The sequence below is a fragment of the Trichechus manatus genome, unplaced genomic scaffold, assembly GCF_000243295.1.
Source record: "Trichechus manatus latirostris isolate Lorelei unplaced genomic scaffold, TriManLat1.0 scaffold00069, whole genome shotgun sequence".
Lineage (NCBI taxonomy): Eukaryota > Metazoa > Chordata > Mammalia > Sirenia > Trichechidae > Trichechus > Trichechus manatus.
The window spans coordinates 6,233,705-6,254,266 of NW_004444005.1; the positions used below are offsets into that span (position 1 = coordinate 6,233,705).

Consider the following 20,562-nt stretch of genomic DNA (forward strand, 5'->3'; position numbering starts at 1 on the left):
GTGTTTCATTGGTTACACAAGGCACTAAACTGTGTGGGTCATAATAAATTATGGATAACATTGCGAAGAATGGGAATTCCAGAACACTTAATTGTGCTCATGAGGAAACCGTATGTAGACCAAGTGGCAGTCGTTCGAGCAAAGCAAGGGGACACTGTGTGGTTTAAAGTCAAGAATGGTGTGCGTCAGGGTTGTATCCTTTCACCATACTTATTCAATCTGTATGCTGAGAAAATAATCTGAGCAGCTGGACTATATGAGGAAGAACGGGGCATCAGGATTGGGGGAAGACTCGTTAACAATCTGTGATATGCAGATGAGACAGCCTTGCTTGCTGAAAGTGAAGAGGACTTGAAGCACTTACTAATGAAGATCAAAGACCACAGTCTTCAGTAAGGATTACACCTCAACATAAAGAAAACAAAATCCTCACAACTGGACCAATAAACAACTTCATGATAACGGAGAAAATATTGAAGTTGTCAAGGATTTCATTTTACTTGGATCCACAATCAATGCCCATGGAAGCAGCAGTCAAGAAACCAAAGTATTGCTTTGGGTAAATCTGCCGCAAAAGACCTCTTTAAAGTGTTAAAGAGCAAAGATATCACCTTGAAGACTGAAGTGTGTCTGATCCAAACCACGGTATTTTCAATCGGCTCATATGCATGTGAAAACTGGACAATGAATAAGGAAGACGGAAGAAGAGTTGGTGCATTTGAATTATGGTGTTGGTGAAGAATATCGAATAGCCCATGGACTACCAGAAGAATGAACCAATTTATCTTGGAAGAAGTTTAGCCAGAATAATCGTTAGAAGCCAGGATGGCAATACTTTGTCCCACGTACTTTGGATATGTTATCAGGAGGGACCAGTCCCTGTAGAAGGACATCATGCTTGGTAAAGTACAGGGTCAGTGAAAAAGAGGAAGACCCTCATGAGAAGGACTGACACAGTGGCTGCAACAATGGGCTCAAACATAACAATGATTGTGAGGATGGCACAGCATCAGGCAGTGTTTCGTTCCGTTGTATGTAGGGGCGCTATGAGTCAGAACCAACTCGATGGCACCTAACAACAAGAATGCTATAAATGTCTTTCTAAGCATGACTTTGACTGCATCCCACAAATTTTGATATGTTGTGCTTTTATTTTCATTTAGTTCAAAATATTTTCTAATGTCTCATGTGACTTCCTCTTTGACCCATAAGTTATTTAGAAGTGTATTATTTAATTTTCAAATATTATGGACTTTTTCCAGATATCTTTTGGCTATTGGTTTCTAATTAGTTCTGTTGTGGTCAAAGAACATACTTTGTGTGATTTCCATTCTTTAAAATGCATTGTGACTTGTTTTATGTCCTGGATTATGGTTTATCTTGGTCAGTGTTCTATATGCACTTGAAGAGAATGTGAATTCTGCTGTTGTTGGGCAGGGTATTCTATAAATGTCAATTAGATCAAGTTGATTGACTGTGTTGTTCAACTCTTCTATATCCTTACTGATTTTCTGTCTATTATATCAATTACTGAGAAAGGGGTGTGAAATCTTCAACTATAGCTGTAGATTTGCCTATTTCTCCTTTCAGTTCTCTCAGTTTTTGCTTCATGTATATGGAAGACCTCTTATTAAGTACATACTCATTTAGGATTATTACGTCCTTTTTTTAAAATAATATTTTATTGTGTTCTTGGTGAAAATTTACACAGCAAATTAGGTTCCCATTTAACAATTTCTATACATATTGTTCGGTAACATTGGTTACATTTTTCACAGTGTGTCAGCATTCTCTATTTATTCTGCTTGTTCTGTTTCCATTAATCTAGTTTCCCTGCTCTCCTCAACCCCCTTTACCTTTTCATCTTTGCTTTAGGGTAATGCTGACCATTTGGTCTCATATAGATGATTATTTAAAGGAGCACAGTACTCACAGGTGATATTGTTTATTTTATGAGTCAATCTCTTATTTCACTGAAAGGAGACCTCTGGGAGTGGCTGCAGCTTTCCATAGTGGTTGTAACATTTTATAGTCCCACCAGCAGCGTATAAGAGTTCCGATCTCCCCCACAACCTCACCAGCATTTGTTGTTTTCTGTTTTTTGGGTCAGTGCTATTTTCGCAGGGGTTGGATATCTCATTGTAGTTTTGATTTGCATCTCTCTAATGAAGCCCTATGAGTCGGAATCAACTGGAAGGCAAATTTTTTGTTGTTAATGGAGCCCTGGTGGTGCAGTGGTTAAGAGCTCAGGTGCTAACTAAAAGGTTGGCAGTTCGAATCCACCAGCTGCTCCTTAGAAACCCTATGGGGAGTTCTACTCTGTCCTACAGAGTCATTATGAGTTGAAATTGACTTGACGGCAATGTTTTTTTTTTTTTTAAATGGCTGATGACAACATCTTTTCATGTGTTTGTTGGCCACCTGAACGTCCTCTTTGGTGAAGTGTCTGTTCGTGTCCTTTGCCCATTTCTTGATTAGATTATTTGTTTTTCTGTTGTTGAGTTGAAGTTTTCCATATATTTTAGAGATTAGACCCTTATCAGATACATCATTCCCAAAGATTTTTTCCCAGTCTGTAGTTCTCTTTTTACTCCTTTGATAAAGTCTTTTATAAGTATTTAATTTTTAGGAGGTCCCAGTTATCTAATTTGTGCTCTGTTGTTTGCGCATGTGTAATTGTGTTTGATATTTCTGCAAAATATTAGGTTTCATAGTTTTGTCCCATTGTTATCTTCCAGGAAGTTTACAGTTTTAGCTTTAACATTTAGGTCTTTGATCCATTTTGAGTTAGTTTTTGTGTATGGTGTGAGGGGAGGATCCTGTTTTATTTCTCTGCAAATGGATATCCAGTTTTGTCAGTACCATTTGTTAAATAGATGGTTTCTTCCCCACTGTATGGACGCTGACCCCTTGTTGAAGATCAGCTGCCCATAGATGGCTGGATTTACTTCTGGGTTCTCAATTCTACCCCATTGGTCTAGGTGTCTGTAGGATTATTATGTCCTTCTGATCAAATGACCCCTTTATCATTAGGAAATGACCTTTTACTTTCTTTATGTATGATGTCCTTGATGTCATCAAACAACTCTTCTGGTCTTTGGTCATTAGTGTTCAATATGTCAAATCTATTCTTGAGATGATCTCTAAATTCAGGTGGGATATATTCAAGGTTTTACTTTGGTTCTTGTGGACTTGTTTTGATTTTTTTTCAGCTTCCAGTTGAACTTGTAAGTGACCAATTGATGGTCTGTTCCGTAGTTGGCCCCTGGCTTTGTTCTGACTGATGATATTGAGCTTCTCCATTGTCTTTTTCCACAGATGTAGTCGATTTGATTCCTGTGTAGTCTATCTGGCGAGGCCCATGTGTATGTTGTTGTTGTTAGGTGCCATCGAGTCAGTTCCGACTCATAGCAACCCTATGTACAACTGAATAAAGCACTGCCCAGTCCTGCGCCATCCTCACAATCGTTGTTATGCTTGAGCCCATTGTTGCAGCCACTGTGTCAATCCTTCTCATGAGGGTCTTCCTCTTTTTCACTGATCCTTCACTTTACCAAGCATGATGTCCTTCTACAGGGACTGGTCTCTCCTGATAACATGTCCAAATTATGTAAGACACAGTCTCTCCATCTTGCTTCTAAGGAGCATTCTGGTTGTACTTCTTCCAGGACAGATTTGTTCATTCTCCTGGCAGTCCATGGTATATTCAATGTTCTTCTCCAACCCCACAATTTGAAGACATCAATTCTTCTTCGGTCTTCCTTATTCATCTTCCAGCTTTCACATGCATATAAGGTGATTGAAAATACCATGGCTTGGGTCAGGCACACCTTAGTCTTCAAGATGACATCTTTGCTTTTCAACACTTTAAAGAGATCTTTTGCAACAGATTTGCCCAATGCAATGCATTCCAAGTGTATAGTCGCCATTTATGTTGTTAAAAAAAGGTATTTCTGATGAATAAGTCGTTGGTCTTACAGAATTCTATCATGCAATCTCCAGCGTCATTTCTATCACCAAGGCCATATTTTCCAACTACTGATCCTTCTTCTTTGTTTCCAACTTTAATACTTCATATTGCTTACTTTGTACACGTTATTAGGAGGGGTCAACCCTTGGAGAAGGATATCATGCTTGGTAAAGTAAAGGGTGAGCAAAAAAGAGCAAGACCCTCAACAAAATGGATTGACACAATGGCTGCAACAATGGGCCCAAACATACCTACTATTGTGGGGATGGCATAGGCAGCATTTTGCTCTGTTGTACATAGGGTCATTATTAGAACCAACTCAGTGGCATCTTACAACAACAATCATTAGGAAATTACCCTTTTAGTGTCTTGTAATAACCCTTCCTCTGAAACCCACTTTGTCTGGTATTAATATAGCCACTCTAGCTTTCTTTTAGTGTTAACATGATATATCTTTTTCTACCCTTTTACTTTGAAACGGTGTCTTTACATTTGAAGTCGGATTCTTGTAGGCAGCAATGCTGCAGTGAACCCTGGTGGACAACTATCTGTTTGAGTTCCTGCCTTAAATTATTTTTGGTATCTGCCCAGTTTGATCACTTTGAGGCTTACTTTTACTCTTTGAGAGGGTGGGTCCAGAACAGACATTAGTCTGGGGTTCTTGGGCCCCATTACTGAGGCAATATCCATCCGAAGTGCTCTTCCACATCCTGTGAATTAGGACGTCATTCAGCCCTGGCTGGTGGGACCACAGACTATGCCCTGGTTTAGCTGCAGGGTTTGTTCTACTTACTCCTTTTCTGTGGTTCTTTTCTCAGCTTAACACGCTAGAAAAGTTTCCTCACACACGTGCGGACCAGTTCTCGACTAAAGACTCAAGAGGTCTGTCTTAGTCTCCTCGTGCTGCTGTAACAGAAATACCACAAGTAGTTGGCTTTAACAAACATAAATTTATTGTCTCACAGTTGAGGAGGCTGGGAGTCTGTATTCAGGGCGCCGGCCCTAGGGGAGGGCTCTCTGTCTGCTCTGGGGGAAGGTCCTTGTCTCAGCTTCTCTGGCATTCTTCTTGGCGTTCCTTGTCGATCTCCACCTGGCATCTATCTTTCCCTACGTTTGTGCTTGCTTCTCTCCGCCTAACCTGTTCTTTTTGTGTCTAAAAGTGAGTGGGTTTAAGACACGCCCTGCACTGATATGACCTCATTAACATAACAAGGAAAACCCTATTCCCAAATGGGATTATATCCACAGGTACGTTGTTGTTAGGTGCTTTGGAGTCCGTCTCATAGCGACCCTATGTACGACAGAACGAAACACTGCCTGGTCCCGCACCATCCTCACAATTGTTGCTATGCTTTAGCCCATCGTTGCAGCCACTGTGTCAATCTATCTCATTGAGGGTCTTCTCTTTTTTGTTGACCCTCTACTTTTGAGTGCCTTCCAACCTGAGGGGCTCATCTTCTGGCACTATATCAATGTTCTGTTGCCACTCATAAGGTTTTCACTGGCCAATTTTTTCAGAAGTAGACCACCAGGTACTTCTTCCTAGTCTGTCTTAGTCTGGAAGCTCTGCTGAAACCTGTCCACCATGGGTGACCCTGCTGGTGTTTGAAATACTGGTGGCATAGCTTCCAGCATCACAGCAACACGCAAACCACCACAGTACCACAAACTGACAGATGAGTAGTGGAACACATATTCTGGGGACACAATTCAGTTGAGAACAGGGACCCTTCTGCAGATCTTTGGGGTGCTCTCTGTGCATGTTCTTCTTCTCTTGTACTCTGCCCCACACATTATAGTCGCCTTGGTTTTCGGGCAATCTGAACTCTGTCTCGTCAGTTCTGGGCTGCATTTGGGTCTCCCTGTCTGCGCTGCAGCCTGGAAACTGTCTCCAGGCAGTGAGGTGAGGTGCTCACAGGACTTCCCTTACCTCCTTCCCTTCTTTCGGGGACCACTCTCCTGTGCCACCTGTTGTCCAGTGTCTGCTTTGCTGGTTGTTCAAGGTGGGAAGACATATCTGGACTCTGCTAGACCCCGTGTCTGACAGATTAAAAACGACAACAACAACAAAAAGAAAACCATTGCTGTTGAGTCAATTCCAACTCATGGTGACCCCAAATGTGCAGAGGTGAACAGCTCCATAGAGTTTTCAAGGCTGTGATCTTTTGGAAGCATATTGCCAGGACTTTCTTCCATGGCACCGCTGGGTGGGTTTGAACCACCAACCTTTTGGTTAGTGGTCGAGTGCTTACCGTTTGTGCCACCCAGGGTCCTGGCCAGAAGATATAAAAAAAAAAAAATCTGCTGCTGTTGAGTCAATTCCGACTCATAGTGACCCTGTAAGACAGGGTAGAACTGCCCCAAAGTGTTTCCAAGGCGTAATCTTTACGAAAGCAGACTGGCACATCTTTCTCCCTTGGAGCGACCAGTGGGTTTGACCAGTTGGCAGCCAAGCACTTAATCACGGTACCACCAGGTCTCCTAATTGCCAGATTCAGGCGGAGATTTCAGCCGCAGCCTCATTCAGCACCGACAGCATCAGGCACCCCTGAACCCAGCTTTTCCTTGGATTCCGGGACCCTGGCTTGGGTTCCCTCAGCTCCTTTCCCTCTGCCTTCCTGGAAGATAGAGTGTTGGATCTCTTCCTCCTCTTACCACCTGCCTTCCTGGTGAGGTCTGCTTCTGCTTCTACAACACTGAACCTGTCTCTGAGGACCTCTCTCTGAGGACTGCCCTCCAGTCTCTGCTCCGGCTCCAGCCCTGAGCTCTAGACCCTCGTTTCTAACGTCTCAGGGCACAACTCCCCTTGGGGGGCCCACTCCAAACCCACCCTGTCCAGTCACAGCCCACCACTTTCCCTGGTCCTCACCCTGTCCTGCCTCCTGACGCCCCATCTCCTTAACTGACCCTGCAGCATCCTGACTCTCTCCGGATGCTTCCCTTCCCCACCTGAGCCCCCAGTCCTGCCCTGTCTGTCCTTACTCACCCCTCAAACTCATGCCCGCCTCGCATCTCACCCCCTAGCCCCGCAAGTCCAGCCCTCACCCTCTGTCAGGATGGCTGCAATAACTTCCTAGCCAGTCTCCCAGCCTTTGTCCCCCCACCCCAATTCCACACCAGCAGCCGGATTTCTCTGTTCTGGGATCCTGTTCACACGAGCATCCTGCTCTAAATACTGCCAGCTCCCAGCCTCCAGGTGGCTTCTGGCATTCTGGGTTCTCTGGCACTGCGGGCGTTGCGGTCTGTGTATTGCCCATGTTCTAACTCCTACTCTGTCCCAACCCTTCCAAACTGCTCTCGATTTGTTCCTGCAGCCCCTGGACTCTTCCCAGGCCTTTCTGATGCTATTCTGACTCTGCCTGAGATGTCCTCATTCCACTCACCTGAACAACCTGTCTTTCGCAAAAGGCCTGGGTGAGATCCCTCCCGAAAGAGGGTATGGGGAAGGGGTGAGCCGTGGAACAAGGATGGGTGCCTGGGGGACCCTACTGCTTGGGGGTGGGTAGAGGAGGTGGCTCCCACAAAGGAGACTGAGAAGAAGGGGTGCAGGGAGCCCTTCTCTTGGCCCATCCCACCATCACCTTCCTCACCCTCTGTCTCTCCCTCTGCCCTAAGAACTCCAGCTCCGGTGGAAGCCCAAGTTGGGAGTAAGATCATTCTAGTGGGCTGAACTGGAAGGCGGCCAGGGCCTAAGTAAGAGCTGGCAGCCTAGGGCTGGGTGTGCAAACAGCTTCGAGGGATGGGAAATGCTTCGAAGGCTGGCGTGCATGGGAGTTGAGCTGCTTCCCAAAATAATCCAGGGGGCAGCTGTTTTGGATTCTGAAACTGGGCCTGGCCGCCAGAGCTGCGGGAAGCCCCAGGCCCCACACACCAGCCCCGCTCTGGGAACAGATGGCGCGAGGCAATTTTTTCTCTTTCACCAAAGTCAGCTGATAAGCGAACAGCTTGTCTAGAGAAAAGTGTTTCTTCCCCTCTCTTTGGGTAGCAGAGCAAAGCTGCCACCCCCCCACCCTAGTTCCTGCCAACACGGCGCCTCCTTTCCTCGTGAGACTTGGGCAGAAGTGGGTAGAGGGGCATCACAGATCTGTTCACCCCAGAGCTCACAGGGTCCACTCCCGCTGCAGGTACTAACCCGGAGAGCAGCCTGGGCCCCTCGGTCAGTGGGGCCTGGGTTGAGATGGGGCAACAGACACTAGGAAGCCTGGCTGGTGGGAGAATGCGCAATAGGACTGTCCCAGAAAGATCTGATGGTGGGCCGGGGGTGGCCAACAATTGGCTTGTGCATGATGAGGAGCAGCTGTGTGACTTTGTGGGAGGCAGTGGTGTCACTAGGAGGGTGCAGGGCGTGCAGACCGTACCAGGTGACACTGTCAGAGGAGGTGACACCAAAATGACTGTCCATAAAATTTTTGTGCAGTGTTTCAGCAGAAATTTATTATTTTTTATAGAAGTATCCCTGTAGTTAGTTATAACAACAAAAACATTTTTTGTAAGCCCAGCTTACGTGCATCAATATACCTACAAAGTTAAACTCTATGCTAATGTACTTTTTGACCCTTCTAATGCGCTGCGGTCAGCTGTGATTGTTACCCAAGTACAAGGAAGCTTTGAATCACGTGGTTTTGTCTTGAACGCTCTACAAGCACGCGCTGCTGTCTTCGTTGTTGCTGGTATTTTTATAGTCGCTGGTTTTGTCAAATTTTCTGGTGTTTTAACTACAATATTGTGGTAATTAGTATTTGCGAACCTGTATCAATAACTTTTTTGACAGTGAAGTAGTAATTAAAGGAAAAGAAGGAGTGATAAATGGAATTATAATTTATGAGTAACATTACTACAAAAAACAGTACTAAGGATTCTGTATAGTTTGGTACGGGAGGAGGTCCGTGGGAAGTGATACCATGATTTACCCATTGGGTGACACCAACCCTAGCTGGGCCTCTTAGCAACTGTGTGGTCTTGGGCAAGTTACTGTCCCTCTCTGAGCCTGAGTTTTCTTATCTGCAAAATGAGAATGATCCTACCTGCTTAGCTTAACCCCAGGGTAGGAGTAACAAGAATTAACCGAAATAATGATGGGTAAGGGTGTCCCTGGGTGGTACAGTCAACGTACTCAGTGGCTAACTAAAATGTTGGAGGTTCAAGTCCACCAAGAGGTGCCTTGGGAGAAAGATCAGCCGTTAAAAACCCTATGTAGCTCAGTTCTACTCTGATATACATGGGCTTGCCATGAGTTGGAATCAGCTTGATGGTAACTGGTTAGAGGTTTGAAAAGTACTTTCAGTTAAACAGTAGGCACAGCTAGCATTTGCTGGACCCTCGCCTTTCTTTGGAGCACTTTACATGTGGGCCTGCATCCAGAGGTGGATTAACCAGTAAGCAAGGTACACACATGCTTACTTGTGTTTACTTACTAATCTGCTGTGAACAATTTCACATGGGTTTACATCAAAGACGTGGTGAAAAACAGGTGAAATTGTGCAGTACAGATTAGTAAGTAAGCACAAGTAAGCCCGTGGGTAATCCATCCCTGCCCGCATCTTAGAGAGAGCGTATGTTAGCTGCGGTAGCCAAGATGGCGGCAGCTCACCAAACCTACTTCCTCTTCTTCCTGGGCACATAGTCAGACTACATTTCCCAGCCTCCTTTGCAGTTTGACGTGGCATGTTTCCTGAGTCCTGGTCAATGATATGTGAATGGGGGTGAGGTGCACCGTTGGCAGCCCCAGTCCCCAAACCTCTCTGTATGACCCTCCATGCTTCTTGATGGCTGGTTGAGGCGGACAAGTATGGCCACCTTGGAAGCCATGTATTAGGGATGATGGAATCGAAAGATGGAGTTGCCGCTGGGAGGAGAGCTGCCTACCAACCAGGAAAATGGATAGGAAATGTTTGAATTCCTACCCACGTTACTGTTTGTTACAGTGGCTGGTGGCACTTTGACAGAAATGGCTGCATCCACTCTGCTGTTTAATCTGTTCATTTTATTTCAATTACTTCTTTTTTCATTTCTAGAAAGTCTATTTTTCAAAATTTTTGATCATTTTATAGTCCTTGTTCTTTATTCATATCTCTTTAAAAATTATTTACACCATGATTCATCTTTACTTTCAGTTCTGTGTCTAATGACCCGAATAGTCAAAGCCTGTCTTTGCAGTTGGACTCTGCTGTCTGTTGCTCATGGTGCTCTTTTTCCTTGTGTGTCTTCAGTTCTGTGTCTAATGACCTGAATACCCAAAGCCTGTCTTTGCAGTCGGACTCTGCTGTCTGTTGCTCATGGTGCTCTTTTTCTTTGTGTGTCTTTTGTGAATTTTGACTGTGGTCCTTTCAACTTAATCATTAGTGATTCTTCATGAAAATGGGCACCTCCAGAGATAATTTTCAGCTGTTTCTGCTGAATACCTAGGGTCCCTCCAATCTGGCCCCCTTTAAAATAAATTCTTTGTGGTCCACACAGCTAGTGTAAAACCCACATTCATGCCGATTTGTGATTATGAATTTTCAGGGGAGTTTTTTTTTTTTCCTTTTCATCCAGTGTCAAGATTGATAAAGGCAAGTGTCCTTGCTTTCCCCTTCTTCAGCTTCCCCCGCCCTCTTTAGCTTACTCTATCAGTGAAAGCATAGCCCTCTGGGAAATCCCAACTTTATGGAGGCTGCCTATCTTACTTCCCATGTTGGGTGGGCCCTAGGCTTCTCTCCCATCCCCAGAGCCATATGTGGCCATGACAAAGGAAGATTAGGTGGCCAGTCTTGGCAGACGTCCCCTGGGCAAAGCCAGCTTTGTCAACTGCTTACCTCTTGGGATAGCTACATTCATTTTTATTTTCTTGGATTGTGAGGGTGTTCCTTGCTCTTGAGAGCTCAGAGTGAGGTATTTTAATACATATATATGTAGGTATATGTGCATATCTATACGAAAATGCATATTTATACACCCACACACACAGATATATATATATATATATTCTCCCTTTGCTTTGCAGTGGGAAACTTGCTCAATGAATTAGTCTGCTATACTGTGGAAAATGGGGGTTCATTCTCTGGTAGCACATTGCTGCTGTTGTGTGCTGAGTTGATTCCAACTCATAGGGACCTTATATGACAGAGTAGAACTGTCCCATACGGTTTCCTGGGCTGTAATCTCTATGGAAGCAGATCGCTGGGTCTTTCTCCTGTGGAGCCGCTGGGTGGGTTTGAACTACCGACCTTTCAGCTAGCAGACGAACGCTTAACCATTTTGCCACCAGGGTTCCTTCTGGTAGGACACAGTAGATTTTTAATAAGCAATGAAGTATATTTAAAATTCTCTCCATCTCTGCTCCTTCCTGCATGTCTTAGTAATCTAGCACTGCTGTAACTGAAATACTGCAAGTTGGTGGCTTTAACAAACGGACGTTTATTTTTCTCACAGTTTAGGAGGCTGGGAGTCTGAAATCAGGGTGCGAGCTCTAGAGGAAGGCTTTCTTTCTCTGTTGGCTCTGGGGGAAGGTCCTTGTCTTTTCAGCTTCGTGGTGATCTTCATGTGGCTTGGCATTCCCGTCCCACCTCTGCTCGCTTCTTTGTGCCTAATCCGCTCTTTTGTATCTCAAAAGAGATTGATTTAAGACACACCTTACCCTAATACTGTATTACTGCCTCATTAGCATAACAAAGAGAACACATTCCCAAATGGATTACAGCCACAGGTATATATATACATATAAACCAAACCAAACCCGCTGCCATGGAGTCGATTCCAGCTCACAGTGACCCTATAGAAGGGACAGAGTAGAACTGCCCTATAGGGTTTCCAAGGAGCGGCTGGATTCAAACTGCCGACCTTTGGGTTAGCAGCCGTAGCTCGCCGTAGTTCTTAACCACTGTGCCACCTGGGCTCTGTACCCACAGGTATAGGAGTTAAAATTTACAACCCAAGTTTTTGAGGAACACAATTCTATCCATATCACCGAGTCTCCACGTGGAGGCGTATGCTACCCCCGTGTCCTCTCCTGCCCTCTCTCCTCCCCACCAAGCCTCCCCAGCACCCAGCCCAGCTGCCTCTGCTTCCCCCTCCCCTTTCCTTCCTGCCTTCATTCTGGTTCTCTGCAGGGATCAGGCCTTGTGCTGTGACCCTGTCTCCCGCCCCATTCCCTGATCCACTGAGAATAATGGGAGTGGTGGATTTACACTGATCCATAAATAGCCTCCGGCAGTATGTTCCACCAGCAAAAAGGTTTTGGGTGGTTTCTTCCCAAGGACAAGATTCGTGTGAGCTGTGCTGGAGAGATGGCATCTTCCGGAAGAGCCAGCCCTGCCTGTTCTGTAAGACAGCACCTGGGACGCAGAGCGGCCAAGGTGGCAGTGCTGAGGCCCCGGGACCCGAGTGAAGCAAGAGCCAGGTGCGGAGGAGCTAACAGCCTGAGATGGAGACAGGAGGCAGAGGCGCCCGGCGCCGTCGGCCAGGGCTTAGGAGGCCGATTCTGTGTAGCGTCCACAGAGCTTCCTAATGTCAGCGCCAGCGAGGATGTCAGAAGCTGCCGGAGAGGAGTGAGCACCCCGTCCCTGAGGCGTGTGTGCAGAGGCAGGGGAGCCCACCTTGTGAGGAGTCACACAGGGTTACAGTATCCCACAGGCAAGGTGGGATGGCCGGGTGCAGCACCTGTGGGCTAGGTGCCTAGTTCAGACCTCCCTGAGCCCCAAACCCTATTCCCCATCCTATCTGCTCTAAGCAGCAAAACCTGGGCTGTGAGGGCCAGACAGGCCCACCCAGCTGATGTCCAACACCACTCCGAGGCATTTGAGGATGGGCAAATCATATCATGAGTAAGTGGTAACAGGTAACACCCAGAGCCCCCTTGGACTGCAGAAGTACCAGGCACGCTGTTCTCGCAGATACTGTTCAAACCCGACTATGCAGGTGGCTCATCTGGGGATCTTATTAAAATACAGGCTCTGACCTGGTGGGGTGGGGGAGGGGAGTCAGGGACTGCGGTTCCACATTTCTAACAAGCTCCCAGGTGACGCAGGCGCTGCTAGTGTGTGGACCACACCTGAGTCGCAGGCTCTGGAGCAGTGGGTCTCCACCTGGCCGCACACTGGCTCACCTGAGGAGCTTTAGGGTCCCACCTGCAGGAGTCCGACTTACCTGGTCTGGGTGGGTTTGGGTGCTGGGAGGTTGAATCCCTGCCAGCTGATTCTAATATGCAGTCCGGTTTTCAGAACCGTGCCTCTAGACCACAGAGAAACAGGCTCGCCCTAGTTTTTCTTGAAACTCACAGCCCCTCTTTATTCACCTTTCACATCTCCGTTTGTATAGAGATGCAGGGATGGAGGACTATCTGTCTCGTCTGAGATACAAACAGCACGCTGTGGCTGGCCCATGGAGAGGAGACGGGAAAAGTGGGGGGACAGTTAACAAGGCCATACCAGAGTAGGATGGGTCCTAATCTCTTGAATAGTGTCTTATAAAAGAGTAGAACAGACACGGAGCTGGAGCCGCCCAGGGGGAAGACAGATGCCAGGTGAAATTGAGTCGAAAGGCCGAGGAACGCCCAGAAATGCCCAGGGTTACCAGAGACAAGGAAGGGTCTTCCCCAGAGCAGACGGGGAGCATGGTGCTGCCAACGCCCTGAATTCAGGCATCTGGCCTGCAGAACAGGGAGATAGTACATTTCTGTTCTTTAAAGCCCCCACTCCATGGTATTATGTTACAGCAGCACCAGGGTACTAAATCCGGTAGGAAACGCTGGCGGCTGGAGGTGGTGGACGGCCAGGACTGAAATCACCTGGAGCCGTCTTCATGCCTAGGTTCAGCTCCTGGGCTGGGTCTGGCTGGGGCGCCTGACCCCTCTGTGGCCTCTCCATGTGGCTCAGGCTTCTCAGAACATGGCGGCCGGTTCTGACATGGAATGTCCTAGTGTTACCTAAATGTACGTCCCAGACGGTACAGCTTTGAGTCAATGAAAGTACACCAAGGTGAGGAAATAGAAGGACGTTTATTGCAAGGGCACACGCAAGGAGCAAGGAGGTGTGTACCTCCAACTAAGCTCCCTGAGCAAAGGGAGGAGAACCTTTCCACAGTCTCTCACGAGGAAGTGCACACAAACACCATAGATGGCACATCTTAGCGTGGCACGCAGGCACAATATGACGGATTACACTTGTTTCCTTTAGTATGTATAGAAAAAGGCGGAGAGGGCCCGGGTGGAGATTTTACTATTATAATGAGGGTTAGGTTACCTGAGGTCAGCCTAAAGCAGTTAGAACTGGTTTTACCCGGACCTTGTTTTTCTTCGTCTCTTCTTGGTACACGACATAAGGAAGTGGTTTGGGGTGGCTTACGTTGGTGTATCACCAGGAGAAAGCTGGGAAGTCATCTAGTGTCTTTTCCATGCGCTGTCTTGGTTTAAGCAGTCACAAACCTGTCCAAGACTCATAGAGAGGGGACGTGGCCCCCCACTCTTGTTGCGTGGAAGGTTAAAGAATGAGCAGCCATTTAAAACCCATCGCGTCCTCCTGGATGTGGCAGCTATGACATCGTGGGGAGACCCCACCCTGCCTGGGCTGTTGTCTGGCTCAAGACCTTACGGGCGGTCTGGCTCTAGAACAGCGACCTCAGCTTTCTGGGCCTCAATTTCCTGTTTGAAGAATAATACATGAATCTCCAAAGGGTGGGTGTAGGGATTAAATGAGATTATGTCAAACCACTCAGCACACGGCTGGGTATACAGCAAAAACACACCAGTGGCTGTCTAGTTGAGTCTGACTCTCAGCGACTCCATGCATGTCAGAGTAGAACTGCGCTCCATAGGGTTTTCAGAAGTAGATCACCAGGGCTTTCTTCCAAGGTACCTCTGGGTGGACTTGAACCACCAACCTTCTGGTGAACAGTCAAGCACATTTACCACTACTTGCAGGGGACTCCTGGGTAAACCAAAACCCATTGCCATCGAGTCAATTCTGACTCATAGTGCCCCATAGGACAGAGTAGAACTCTCCACAGGGTTTCCAAGGAGCGGCTGGTGGATTCAAACTGCCGACATTTTGGGCAGCAGCCGAGCTCTTAACTGCTGCGCCACCAGGACGCCCCCAAAACCCAAACCCACTGCCATCAAGTTGATTCTGACTCATAGCAGCCCTATAGGGTTTCCAAAGCTGTAAATCTCTATGAGAGCAGACCGCCACATCTTTCTCCTGAGGAGCGAGTGGTGGTTTCAAAGCACTGACCTTTTGGTTAGCAATCACTTTAACCACTGTGCCACCAGGGCAGGTGCTCATTAAATGTCATCCAGCAGGATGATTGTGGCTACAGTGCTTACTAAAAGAAACAAGACAACCTAAAATGAGGGTGTGACAGGCACCGCGATTGCCTCATTCCCAGGCAGGCTCGGGGAAAGGCAGTTAGAAAGCCTCAGGAGCTCAGAGGCTGATACTGACAGGAGCTGGCTGCTCAGGGTGAGTACTGGAAAAATCCACATTAGGGTGAGAACTCCTCGTTTGTTGGGGAAAACCGCCCAAGAGCTGCTGGTTTTGCAAAGGGAGGTCCAGGACTAGCTGGTGTAGGCAGGCTCTGAGGTGACCAAGGAGCCAAAGTCCTTTCCAGGTAGGTAGACAATTTCCATTTTCCCTCTGGTGGCTTCAGAAGGGAACTTTTTTAACTTTTTATTTTGGGATAATTTCGGAGTTACAGAAAAGTTACAAGAATTCTCAGGTAGCCTTCACCCAGATTCCCGAATGCTAACACGGTAATCACATTTGCAGTATCATTTTATAGAATAAGAACTATTATTTCTTGTTGCTTGCAGAGCCTCTGTTCTGAGGTTCCAGCAAAATTCCCAGAGAACATTCTGATTGGTCGGGCCTGGGTCATGTGACCACCATACAGCAGGGTCCTATTCACCCAAGAGAGGGTTCCCTGCAGGCAGGGGCCTATCTACGGAAAATAGCTCCAATGGCAATTAGTATTCAATTGCTGGATGATCTCTCACAGCTGGCTCCAGAAATAGCGGTGGCCAATAGACACTGCTCATCAGCGCCCTCCTCCAGCGGTGCCCAGGGCCCGCGCCCTACCTGCAATGCCTTAGTTACGCCTCTGCCTGCAGGCAAGAGGGTCTCATTTGCAGAGGAAGCTGGAAGGGGACAGGGTCCTGGGCAGGCACAACCAGAGCAGCTGAGTCATCTGACTGTGCAGCCCCCTCCCCTGTTCTGAGAAGCACAAGGCCTCCTTCTCATCAAGGGGACCCCCATGCCAAGGTCTGAGTGGGACCCTCTGTGCACAGGGTTTCCTCTCTCATTCGTTCAACAAACCCTTCTGGGGTGGCCCTTGTGCCTCAGCCGCATGCAGAGGAACACGGAGATGGATGGGACCTAGCTGGAAGTGCCCCTGCCCTCCTGGAGGCTTGTGGGTGTAGGAGAGGCAGACGGTCATGCATACCCCAAAGCTCATAAATACGTAATTGGGACCGCGGTGAGGCCTGTGTTTCCAGGTGTAGGAAACAGTCCGCACAAAGGCTTGGAAGTGGGAAAAGGCTGGCATGTTCAAAGTACAGAGAGGAGATCCATGCAGCCAGTGCCCCACGAGGGAGGGACATGTGATGGGGCAGGAGGGAGAGCATAGAAATGGCTGAGGGTGGCGGAGGTGGTGGTGAATTGGATTTGGACTTGGCCACGTCAAGTCTGAGATGCCTGTGAGGACCCCGGGGTCAGGTATTGCTTATGCAAGGCCAGAGTGGAGGGACCTTTGAGATCAGGATGTGGGAGGAAAATGGTGCAGAGTGAGGGGTTTAGGCCCAAGACCAGGATCCATGCTTAGGAGACACCTGAATTAGGGCCCATGGGCCGCTGGCAGGAGTCAGGCTGTCCCGTGCTGGATAGACAAACAACCAGGTTCTATCGCGGGCAAAGACACATAACCCATTGCCATCAAGTCAACTCCAACTTCTGGTGACCCCATGTATGTCAGAGTAGAACTGTGCTCCATAGGGTTTTCAGTGGCTGTAATCTTACAGAAGCAGTTTGCCAGGCCTTTCTTCCAAGGTGCCTCTGGGTGGATTCAAACCAGCAATCTTTCTGTTAGTAGTCGAGTGCTTTAACCATTTGCAGCACCCAGGGACCTTGGGTGAAGACAGAGTCTCTCTATTTTAATTTTTTTTCGTTTGGACATATTCTTTCATTTATTCATTCACCAAGTATTTATTGAGCTCCTACTAAGTACCAGGTCCAGGTACCATGATGGTTTCTTTTTTGTGGTGCTTTAGGTGAAAGTTTAGAGCTCAAGTTAATTTCTTATAAAAAAATTTATACACATATTGTTACGTGCCTTTTAATTTTTTTATTTTCATGTAATTGTTTTATCTGACGTACAGCAACATCTAGAAAAGCACACAAAACCTAAGACTAGAACCTGATCGAGTTTTTAAAAGTTTGCATGTCACCATGTCACTACCATCCAGATCAAAAAATGAGAACAGAGTCCAGAAGCCTCCCTCCCGTCCCTTCCAGGTCCTGAGGCCCTCCCCAGCCACACCTTTGCCCAAAAGTAACTCCCAGAGTATCTCTTTTTTTTTCATTAATTTTTTTGGGTGACAATATACACAACAAAGCGTATACCACTTCAGTAATTAACTCATGTACAATTTCAGTGACTTCGGTTACTTCTTCAAGTTGTGCCACTGTCATGGGTCAAATTGTGTCTCCCAAAAATATGTGCGTCAGTTTGGCGGGGCCATGATTCCCAGGATTATGTGATTGTCACCATTTTGTCATCTGATGCAATTTTCCTATGTGTTGTAAATCCTACCTCTATGATGTTAACGAGGTGGGATACGGGGGAAGTTATGTTAATGAGGCAGGACTCAATCTAAGACTGATTGTGTCTTAAGCCAATCTCTTTTGACATACCAAAGAGAGAAGCGAGCAGAGAGACGGGGGGGTCCACATACCACCAAGAAAGCAGCACCGGGAGCAGAGCGCATCCTTTGGACCCAGGGTTCCTATGCAGAGAAGCTCCTAGTCCAGGGTAAGATTGATGAGAAGGACCTTCCTCCAGAGCTGACAGAGAGAGAAAGCCTTCCCCTGGAGCTGATGCCCTGAATTTGGACTTCTAGCCTACCAGACTGTGAGAGAATAAACTTCCATTTGTTAAAGCCATCCACTTGTGGTATTTCTGTTACAGCAGCACTCGATGATTAAGACAGCCACCTTTCTCAACAACATTTTCTAAACAATTTCAACATCATTAACACAAACTCACTGCCCCCCTAACTTCTCATCTATCCTTTCGAGTAGCTGTTGTCAATTTGATCACATGCAGATAATTCCTTAAAAGAGTGCGATGCGTAATGCAGACATTCTCTCCTAATTAGGCTAAGCCGGTATTTGGTTCAAAGATGACTTCAGGGGATAGTTTCGGTTCAAGGTTTAAAGGTTTCCTCAGGATTAGGGTTTCGGGGACCATCTAGCCTCAGAGTATCTTTTAAACACAGCTTTCCAAAACAGCGCGGCCTCTATTCAGAAGCAGCTCCTAGGCCAATTTGCCCCCATCCAGAGGGGGCTGGGGGGAAGATGGCAGGAAGGCCGCTGGCTTTGGGGAGCCCTGGACTGTTCGTCCTGAAGCCCCAGGCAGTGCCCCAGCTCTAGCCCACAGAGGGGAGAGGGCCCGGAGTTGCGCTTCCCCAGACATCTGGGCAGGATGAGCACCAGTGACCGGTTCCCCCAGCCTCACCTCAGATGTGTGGTCTGACAAAGACTCCCCCCACTGCCCCACCCCTTGATTTGTTAATCTATTTTTAGGAAAAACCTTATTGTAGTTGTTATTTGCTGCTGTCGAGTTGATTCCGACTCATGGTAACCCCACGTGGTACAGAATAGAACTGCTCCATAGGGTTTTCATGGCTGTGATCTCAATGGAAGCAGATCGCCCGGCCTTTCCCAGGTACCAGTGGGCAGGTGCGAACCACCAGCCTTTAGGTTAGCAGCTGAGTGCAAACCGCTTTGCCACCTAGGAAAAATCGCTCAGGAGTGTCAAATCCTTAGAACACACTTACCTACACAGTTTCCAAGCTGCCTCTACTAAAAGGCATAAAATTACATGAAGGAAACAGCTATGGGCAAAAATATCCTCGTTTGGTCTGTGTCATTTTCGTCGCTTGTGGCTGAGGTTGAAGGTCACTGAGCTGCTGGTTTCTGGCTGTGCATTCTGTGACTATTTCAGATTCTCACAGTAACACTCGAAAGGAGGTCTCGGGCACAACTCACTTGTTTGCACTCGACTGCTTACTGAAAGGTAGGCAGTTCAAACCCACCCAGCGGCCCTGCAGAAGAAAGACCTGGCAATCTACTTCTGTAAAGATTACAGCCAAGAAAATCCTATGGAGCAGTTCTACTCTGTAACACGTGGAGAACTGACAACAACAGAGAGGTTGATCACTTGCTCCAGGCCACACAGCATGAAAAGCATGAGTATACATGTCCAAGCAGGGACTCCTGGGTCACAGCCCTGCATGGTCCAGGACTGGTTCAGGGCTGGGGCAAGAAGGTAAGAGGGGGCATGATGGTGTAATGTGAAGAGAAGGAGAAAGCACAGTGTGAGGGCCTCTGGGCCCTGACCTGGACCAAACTCTCATCCATTTATTCAGCTAGTATCTGTGGAGTATTTTTTCTCTGGGCAGCCATCCATCTTTGTGGCAGTGTCCTGGGGCTGCCCTAACTAATGACCACAAACTGGGCAGCTTAAAACAATAGGAATTTCTCTTCTCATAGTTCCTGAGGCCAGAGTCCAAAGTCAAGGTGTCAGCAAGGTTGGTTCCTTCTGGAGGCTCCGAGGGAAAATCAGTTCCATGCCTTTCTCCAGGCTCCTAGTGGTAGTCGGAGATGCTTGGCATTCCTTGGCTTGTGGCTGCATCACTCCAATCTCTGCCTCTGTTGTCACCTGCCCCTCCCCTCTGGGTCTCTTCTGTATCTCAAATTTTGTCTCACGTCGCCCTCTCCTTTGTCTTATAAGGACACCTGTCACTGGCTCTAGAAACCAAAAACACCAAACCCATTTGTCTTGTGTTGGGTTCCCTAGAGAAACGAAACCAGTAAAGCGTATACATGTATGTAGAGTGATTTATATCAAGGAAACAGCTCACACAGTTGCAGAGGCTAGAATGTCCCAAGTCTGTGGATCAAGGTACAGACTTCCCCCAATTCACGCAGCTGCAGAAGCTGGTGAACCCAAGGTCGGCAGGTCAGAGAGAAGGGCTCCCGCTCACAGGCTGTGAAGGCTGGCAAATTCTAAGATCGGTAGGCAAGGTTTCTTCTGATTCACGTAGCCTCAGGGGCTGGCGAACCCAAGATCAGCAAGCCAGGGAGCAGAACTCTTGCTTACAGGCTGTAAAGATCCACAAACCCCAAGATCAGCAGATAAGCTGACAGCTCAATTCCCAAGAACCAAGAACCGGAGATGAGATGACAGGAGGCAGCTGCAGGATCCAGAGAGAGCAAAAAGCCAGAATGTCTGCTTATATTCAGATGCGGGCCACACCCCCAAGGAGACTCCCTTTCATCTGATTGGCTACTCACAGCAAATTCAATCATGGGAGTGATCGCATATAAACGCTGAGAATCATGGCC

At 47.3% G+C, this 20,562-nt stretch overlaps 1 protein-coding gene across 1 annotated transcript in view; it reads left to right on the top strand.

The window, feature by feature from the left end:
• The window catches only part of PARVG (parvin gamma), a 41,624-nt gene extending 29,097 nt beyond the window's left edge, over positions 1 to 12,527 (top strand). Inside the window, exon 13 of the mRNA XM_023734610.1 lies at positions 12,205 to 12,527. Within this exon, the coding sequence (XP_023590378.1) occupies positions 12,205 to 12,335 (131 nt within the window). The 3' untranslated portion in view covers positions 12,336 to 12,527. The remainder of the gene's footprint in view (positions 1 to 12,204) is intronic.
• Positions 12,528 to 20,562: the final 8,035 nt, after the last annotated feature.